Genomic DNA, 7825 nt, shown 5'->3' with positions numbered 1-7825 from the left:
TGATAATTGCTATAATGATTTTTGATGATTATGATTATGGAGAGAATGCGTTGTATATTTACATCTCGTTTATTCATATTTAAAAATAAACAAAAATGGCGACAAAAAATACACACAAACACAAATGAAGAATCTTACTTAAAATCAATAGAGAAAAAACGCTAAAAAATAAAAATCCAAATGAAAATAATCAAAGCTATGCTGTTTTAATTTCCACACACACATACAGTCATATACATAGATAGTGTAACTAACAAATAGCCTACTTTGTTTACAACTTGAGTTCTACGTTGTTCTTGTACCGACAGGCGAAGAAATTGGTTTTGTTTTCTTTCCAGCTATTTATTTGGTTGCCATGTAGGCAGTTGTTGTTGTGCGAATAGGCAGCCACCTGCGCATCGATCCAACAACACATTGAGTGTTGAATGAAGGCTTTTCAGCATTAGGCGATTGTGCTTTTAAATTTTCTAGCAAAGAAGTAATTAATAAATTAAAAGGTTTTTTCGCAAGTAAATTATTTGTTAGTAACTTCACTCATAACTGCAACCACTCAATGAGCTCAACGCCGAAATGGTATTGTCGCAACAAATCAACGCCACCCATACAAACTTTTGCAGAGATTACGAAATTGGGCAAGGAATTGCGGCATGTCACATATCGCATAGCAGTTGATGTGAAGGTCGACGTGTTCGATGAGCATGTGAGTATAATGTGAGAAGCTGTCAATTGGTGGTTTCCCAGATAGGCTCTCGGTATAACCCTTTGCAACGCTAAAATCTGAGTAGTTGGGATTCTGAATGAAACGTTGCCGACGTTTTTCTTCACTTTTAATGTTGTGACGTACAACTAATACGGATCTCATTTGATATCCGGATATTTAATCTTATATTCGGGTGTGTGAATCTTCCGATCCTCTATAAAGGAGAGTAGAGATATATTCTCTATTAATAAGATAACTTGAAAATCTTCTGTTTGATGTACCCAATGTTGAACAGGGATCTTTTTGTTTTGGTCGAAATTATAGAAGGATATATTCTAAAAAGATCGCTTGGATCATTAAACTTTTATACAGTATACTGTAATAGATAATTCTGTAATAGAATTGTAATATCATCCCTCATAACTGGGGTTTCCGGGGCTTCCTTGCAATTTCAATACGTACCAATTCACCATCCTCACATGTCTCTTCTACCCAAATTCATGGCAGAATACACTTTTGGAAGAAGTGGAGCATGTTTGCGAACTCTACTGGAACCTGAAGAACGAATCACGAAATCATGACATTCACTCATTAAGTAAGAAAATCAAACGTAGTCCTTACAACGTCTTGTTACTGCAGAAGTATAATATGCTTATGGAGATCAATGAGCGGCGCTTTTGCCAACTAATGTTCGTGCTTAAGCAGACGGTGAGTATTTAAGAAAAGATCATCAATTTATACATAAAGACAAAAAGCTTACCATGACCATCTTGAATAGGTCACGCAATTGCTACGCAAGTCGTCGCAATCGGACATGTGGTTAAATTGGGCTTTGCAAATAGCAAATTTACACAATAAATGGAATCGACGTGAGACATTAAAGGATCCCAGTGACTGCAGCGAGGGCTTGCCCATGGAGTCAGAAAGTATAATGAGTGAGAAAAATACATCGCTAAGAGATGTGAGCAAAGAGCTCACTAGCACTACCGAGTGGAATGCGAATATCTGCAGCAATATGTATCCGACATTGCTGTTACCACAGAAGCCCATAGATTTTGCATATATTTTACAGGTGACTACAATTAGATTATTTTTGATCTAACATCACCTAAAATATATTTTATCATCCATCAGCACGCGTCCCAAATGCGCACCGAACAAAATTCGCTTGATCTACTATTCGGTCTCTTCAATATGAGCGAACAAGAGCAGGCTGAGGCCGCTGCTGCAGCTGCAGGCACATCTACTGGCGCCATGATGCCAACAGGCACAATTGCAAACGAATTGGGAGTCAATGCAGGCACAGTTGGTGATACTTGTGAGTCGACTGCATCCAGTTTGGAAATATTGCGCATACTCACGCTCAATATGCACGGCGACGGCGAGTATATAGACTACAACAACGGCGCTGATATGGATGGTGGAATATGGAAAGAGAAAAGTAATTGCCGTAAATATGCTGAACATTTTTTGGATCGCGAACGTGCGTACCTCAGTCAACTCATTGCCAAATCGTATGATTATTGCCCGAGTGTTTTTGGTAAGTCCTCAGAATTTAGCGTAATGTATTGCTGAAAGCACTTTGTTTAACACACAAAATTACCGAATTCCGGCTTTTTTTTGTCATTAAATTGAGATTCAAGGAATCTAAGCCAATCATTACTTTGGAGAATTCCTTGTAACATAGTGCTTTCGGAAACTCAAAAATCGGCGAAATGTGTAGTCTACATTTGAGACCAAGATTCTTAATTTTCTACTTTTCAAAATACCTAGTCGTAGAATGATATGTCCACGATCAATATACTATTTCGTTACACTCTTAGGTAAGCCCTGCACTCGAGGAGATTTGAGTGATTTTGTAATGCGCGGCATGCGACTGATATGGTCCAATGTAGGACTTATTCTGGATCACATAATTTTGTGGTGGATTGACACACCTCTCGCTTGTTACCCGTTAACCCACGTGGAAACGATGAGACATTGGTTGAAGCATCATAGGGTGGAAGGTTAGTAAACCAGTTCAAAAGTATCAAACCGTAAAATACAATTGAATGTGAATGATATTTTTATTAGATATTCCGGAACCTGTTTACTCAACATTACGCGGAGTTGCTGAAAGTCTTACTAACTTTGTTTCCGTTAATGTCTGGGATCAATTATTTCGTTATTCGTTATTATCAACAAATTGCCAGCCAGCAACAATGGAACGCGCTTTACAGTTCCATCGACCCGTGGGCCAGGAGGAGGTACAAATAATATATAAGTTTTAAATTTTCATTCATGCTATGATATTCATCGATAATTAAGTACCCTTCTTGTGATATTATAAAATTTAAAACTAAATATAACCTCCTTGCAGCATCTGGGCACCTACACTGGCAGCTTTTGGGTGCTAGTCTTCCAGAATTTGATAGAATTAAGCAATAGTTACTTTCCAAGTAGTGAAACACAAATGCATATCAGTAGTCTGCCTGTGGCCGAACAAATACCTATTCTACATCGCATTGGTGAGTAACCAGCTGGAGAACCAGGCTTGAGTTTTTGTATCATTACATTGTGATATATAATTCCTCAGATCACTCCGTACACTCCATGCGTTTATGGGTAAAAGAGCAAGCCAAACAACTCTGCTGTGAATGGCAAATGGATCGCTTCTTTCGCATAATGGAGCACGATGTGCGTGTGTGTTTGTCCGGCTTCATTAAGCATAAGTTACCCAAATTAACTGCCGATCTCACCGATATTCTCATGCTCGTTAACGTTGCGTTGCGCGCTAAATTGATATTGGAGATCAATGTCAATGTTGACAAACTTAAGGTAAATATAGAAGTGATTAACTTAAATATAAAATTATAACCTTTACAGAAAACCAATGAAGAATGCGTTCAAATTATGTCCGAAGTGTGTCGTATACTCAGTCTTGCCAATTTCAAGCTCTCCTTTCCGCCTGCCAGCCACTGGCAGCAACGGGTCTTCGATGAAGATGTGAAAAACGATTATGTCGACTATGTGCTTGATCAAATATTTTTACCTGCCATTAAAGCCACTAAAGATTTGGTGACCTTAAAATTGATTTTGAAGATTATATGTGAAGCTTGGCTTGACTATATTTATATGAAACGCATCAAATTCAGTGTGAATGGTGCGGTGCAACTACTGAATGACTTCGATTGTGTACGCGAATGGATTTTGGCTTGCACGTTGCTCAGTGCCGAACAGTTGGAAAAGTTAAGTAATCACGAGGTACTGCGCATGTGTAAGGGTGTCGGTAAAATACTGTTACGCAAGCCGGAGGATGTAATTTCGATTATACAAACACCGAAATTTGATTACGATCGGAAAACGGTGGGAGGTGAGTGGAGGGTCGCATATATACAAATGTAATACATACTGTTTTTGAAATAAATAAATTTCTTCTTTACCCTTAGTTGATGCCGCTGCACAAGAGACCCAATTGCCATCGGAAATGTTTGTATCGAATCAAAAAAACTGGTTACAATTGCGTGCCAACAAAGGCAATATCTTCAGTTGGTGTTGCAGTGATTCAGCGGTGTAAATGCTGGAGCATAGTTTACAACTAATATAAGTTGAAAGAAAAGCTAACAACGTAGAACTGCCTATAATAATACGCATAATGAATATAACGGTTACGGTATCCGCAATTAAAATTAATTATCATTTCTTGTGATAAACATTAATCGACTTTGGATAATAATCCATATTTTATCAATTACGTATGATCGATTGGTTGCAGAGCAGCCACTGAATTGATTTTTGCTCTAAGTTTTTTTTATTATTATATTTTTTATCTAACATTTCGCTGCTTTATTAAAATTTTTATACTCTCGCAACAAAAGTTGCTAAGAGAGTATTATAGTTTTGTTCCCATAACGGTTGTTTGTAAGTCCTAAAACTAAACGAGTTTGATATAAGGTTATATATACCAAAGTGATCAGGGTGACGAGTAAAGTTCAAATCCGGATGTCTGTCTGTCCAAAATGGCGATAACCGAAAACAAATAAAGAGTTATAACTAAGCTATATAAAAAGCTATTAAAGTAAAATTTGGTACAAATGATTGTTCTCGGAAGTGGAATATTTGGATGCAATTTTTTTGGAAAAGTGGGCATGGCCCCGCCCCCTACCAAGTTTTTTGTACATATCTCGTAAACTAATACGAAATTTTTCAGAATCGTTTTTTCAGGCATTTCCTTATATAGTCCAAAAATGGAGGAAATCGGAAAAATGCTTTAATTCAGTAAGGAAAACCAACGGAAACCTTTAATTTTATTATAAAGAAGGCGCAGAAGAGCTGTACACAATTTTAAATGGGCGTGGTTCCGCCCACTTATGGGTCAAAAACCATATCTCCGAAACTACTCGACCAATTTCAATGAAATTCGGTTTGTAATATTTCCCTTGCATCCCAATTATATGTTGTGAAAATAGTTCAAATCGGTTCACAACCACGTCTACTTCCTATATACCAGAACTTTGAAGTCGATCTGAACCGTTTACTTTACAATATATAAAGTAAGCATTAGTGAAGATATCAGAACAGAACTTTGCACAAATACTACATTTATAGTGTGACATCGCCCTTCTAAAAATCGTCGAAATCGGACCATACATTTTCAAGGCCCCATATATCGAACATGAGGACCTCAGGGCTTCTAATTTTTTTTACCGGAAATATAGATAAGTCTCTCAGATATTTTGAAGAAATTCAGAGGGGATATCTTTCATTTAATAATATGCCAACGTGTCTAAAATGCGGGTCATAACTTCACCTAACTTCCATATACCTAATATTAGGGTTTCCAACGTTCAATGGATTTTATATCATATATATTAGGAATATGTGGGTTAAGTTGTGTGTTATAGTAATAAAATTAAATAAATAAATTGCGAGAGTATAAAATGTTCAGTTACACCCGAACTTAGCCCTTCCTTACTTGTTTATATTACACTAGTGGCCAGGCCACGCATTGCAGTGGATAAGGTATATATATGTTAAATTATATTCTGAATTATTTAGGGTAACTAACTATTAAAAAATATAGAAAAAATGTTATAGTTGGTTTAAATTTCTGCCAACAACTCTCTCTTGGATTTTTTTCTCGCCAATTTATCAAAATTAACCATATATGCCTTTCCGATCATGTGTTCATAGCTTAAATTATGCCTTTTTACTATTTTTTAGTCGTTGCAGAAGTTTGATTTTGGCCATCAGGCATACCAACCTTCTCATAGTATCAAGTTTGAGTGTGAGCTAAGTTATGTTAGGATATCCAGATCAAATTATCGCTTGACCAAATGGGCGATCGGACAGACGGCTGAGCTGTGATCACGTCCATTTACCTACAACTGTGTAAATCCTAATGTCCTTCCGTGCCGTGAATATCTGTTGCAAAATTCTTATTTTTTTCTTAACATCTTTTTTATTTTTTTTCATTTGTCCGGTTTTGCCTATCTACAATACAATCTCATATTCCTAATTGTAACATGTGCGAAGTGTTATTATGATATCTAAATTTCAATTCAAATTATCGCTTGACCGAATGGGCAGACGGATGGACATTGCGATTAAAATTTGAAATATAAACTATCCTATCTTTTAAGTTGGGCCAAACTGCAGACGTGTACAAAATTTTATTAAAATCGGTTCAGTAGTTTAAGCGCCAATCCCGGACAAACAACGTGACATAAAATTTTTATATACATATTTAGATGTGGAACTTCATGCGAGAACTCTATATCCAATAAGGTTATTATGTATTATTCCATGAATTAGAACCAATATAATGCATTAAAATATTAATTCTTCTTCTTGACTGGCGTAGACACCGCTTACGCGGTTATAGCCGAGCCCAAAACAGCGCGCCACGCATCTCTCCTTCTGGCAGTTTGGCGCCAATTGGTTATTCCAAGCGAAGCCAGGTCCCTCTCCACCTGGTCCTTCCATCGGAGTGGAGGTCTCCCTCTTCCTCTGCTTCCACCAGCGGGTACTGCATCGAATACTTTCAGAGCAGCAATTCTTAAGGGACCATAAATCTTCCGCAAAACCTTTCTCTCGAAAACTCCTAGTGCCGTCTCATCGGATGTTGACATCGTCCACGCTTCTGCACCGTAAAGTAGGACGGGAATGATGAGAGACTTGTAGAGTTTGGTTTTTGTTCGTCGAGAGAGGACTTTACTTTTCAATTGCCTACTTAGTCCATAGTAGCACCTGTTGGCAAGAGTGATTCTGCGTTGGATTTCCAGGCTGACATTGTTATTGCTGTTAATGCTGGTTCCCAGGTAGACGAAATTATCTACAACTTCAAAGTTATGACTGTCAACAGTGACGTGGGAGCCAAGACGCGAATGCGCTGACTGTTTGTTTGACGACAGGAGATATTTCGTCTTGTCCTCGTTCACCACCAGACCCATACGCTTCGCTTCCTTATCCAGTCTGGAGAAAGCAGAACTAACGGCACGGGTGTTGTTTCCAATGATATCGATATCATCGGCGTACGCCAGTAGCTGTACGCTCTTATAGAAGATTGTACCTTCTCTGTTTAGCTCTGCAGCTCGTATTATTTTCTCCAGCATCAGGTTAAAGAAATCACACGAGAGTGAGTCACCTTGTCTGAAACCTCGTCTGGTATCGAACGGCTCGGAGAGGTCCTTCCCGATCCTGACGGAGCTTTTGGTGTTGCTCAACGTCAGCTTACACAGCCGTATTAGTTTTGCGGGGATACCAAATTCAGACATCGCGGCATAAAGGCAGCTCCTTTTCGTGCTGTCGAAAGCAGCTTTAAAGTCGACAAGGAGGATGGAGTCATATGTAGAAGTTGGAGGATGGAGTCATATTTAGAAGTTCACGTAAGTGAGGAAAGTTTCTGACTGTCATTCACTTGGGAGTGGCCAGGAACGATTCTTTTACATGTGGCTCAAGCAGCTCACGACTTCCGGTCTTAGACCAAGTATCCTCTGGGTAGCCAACAGACATCCGTTTAGAGGCGAGCTAAAGTGAGAAGGCGAAACCCGCCTATGCGGTTGTGCGCAGGGTTTGGGACCCACCACATAAAAACACCCCCCAATGAAAAAGAAAAACAGCCTCGGATGAGAGACCTCAATTTTG

At 38.5% G+C, this 7825-nt stretch overlaps 1 protein-coding gene across 1 annotated transcript; it reads left to right on the top strand.

The window, feature by feature from the left end:
- The first annotated feature begins 154 nt into the window (after nucleotides 1–154).
- Nucleotides 155–5470, top strand: LOC105210234 (uncharacterized). The gene is made up of 10 exons (XM_029038953.2): nucleotides 155–700; nucleotides 1208–1408; nucleotides 1479–1772; nucleotides 1835–2240; nucleotides 2524–2706; nucleotides 2774–2946; nucleotides 3060–3207; nucleotides 3276–3517; nucleotides 3566–4052; nucleotides 4129–5470. The coding sequence occupies exons 1-10, from the start codon at nucleotides 554–556 to the stop codon at nucleotides 4254–4256; spliced, it is 2409 nt and encodes an 802-aa protein (XP_028894786.1). The 5' UTR covers nucleotides 155–553; the 3' UTR covers nucleotides 4257–5470.
- Nucleotides 5471–7825: the final 2355 nt, after the last annotated feature.

The sequence above is a fragment of the Zeugodacus cucurbitae genome, chromosome 2 (assembly GCF_028554725.1).
Source record: "Zeugodacus cucurbitae isolate PBARC_wt_2022May chromosome 2, idZeuCucr1.2, whole genome shotgun sequence".
NCBI classification, from domain to species: domain Eukaryota; kingdom Metazoa; phylum Arthropoda; class Insecta; order Diptera; family Tephritidae; genus Zeugodacus; species Zeugodacus cucurbitae.
This window is presented reverse-complemented; position numbering and strand designations above follow the sequence as displayed.

Coding starts and splice junctions, on each gene's coding strand:
- LOC105210234 (XM_029038953.2), top strand. CDS start 554: ATGAGCTCAACGCCGAAATGGTATTGTCGCAACAAATCAACGCCACCC. Junction 1,409..1,478: donor TGTTCGTGCTTAAGCAGACG/GTGAGTATTTAA, acceptor CATCTTGAATAG/GTCACGCAATTGCTACGCAA. Junction 3,518..3,565: donor TCAATGTTGACAAACTTAAG/GTAAATATAGAA, acceptor TAACCTTTACAG/AAAACCAATGAAGAATGCGT.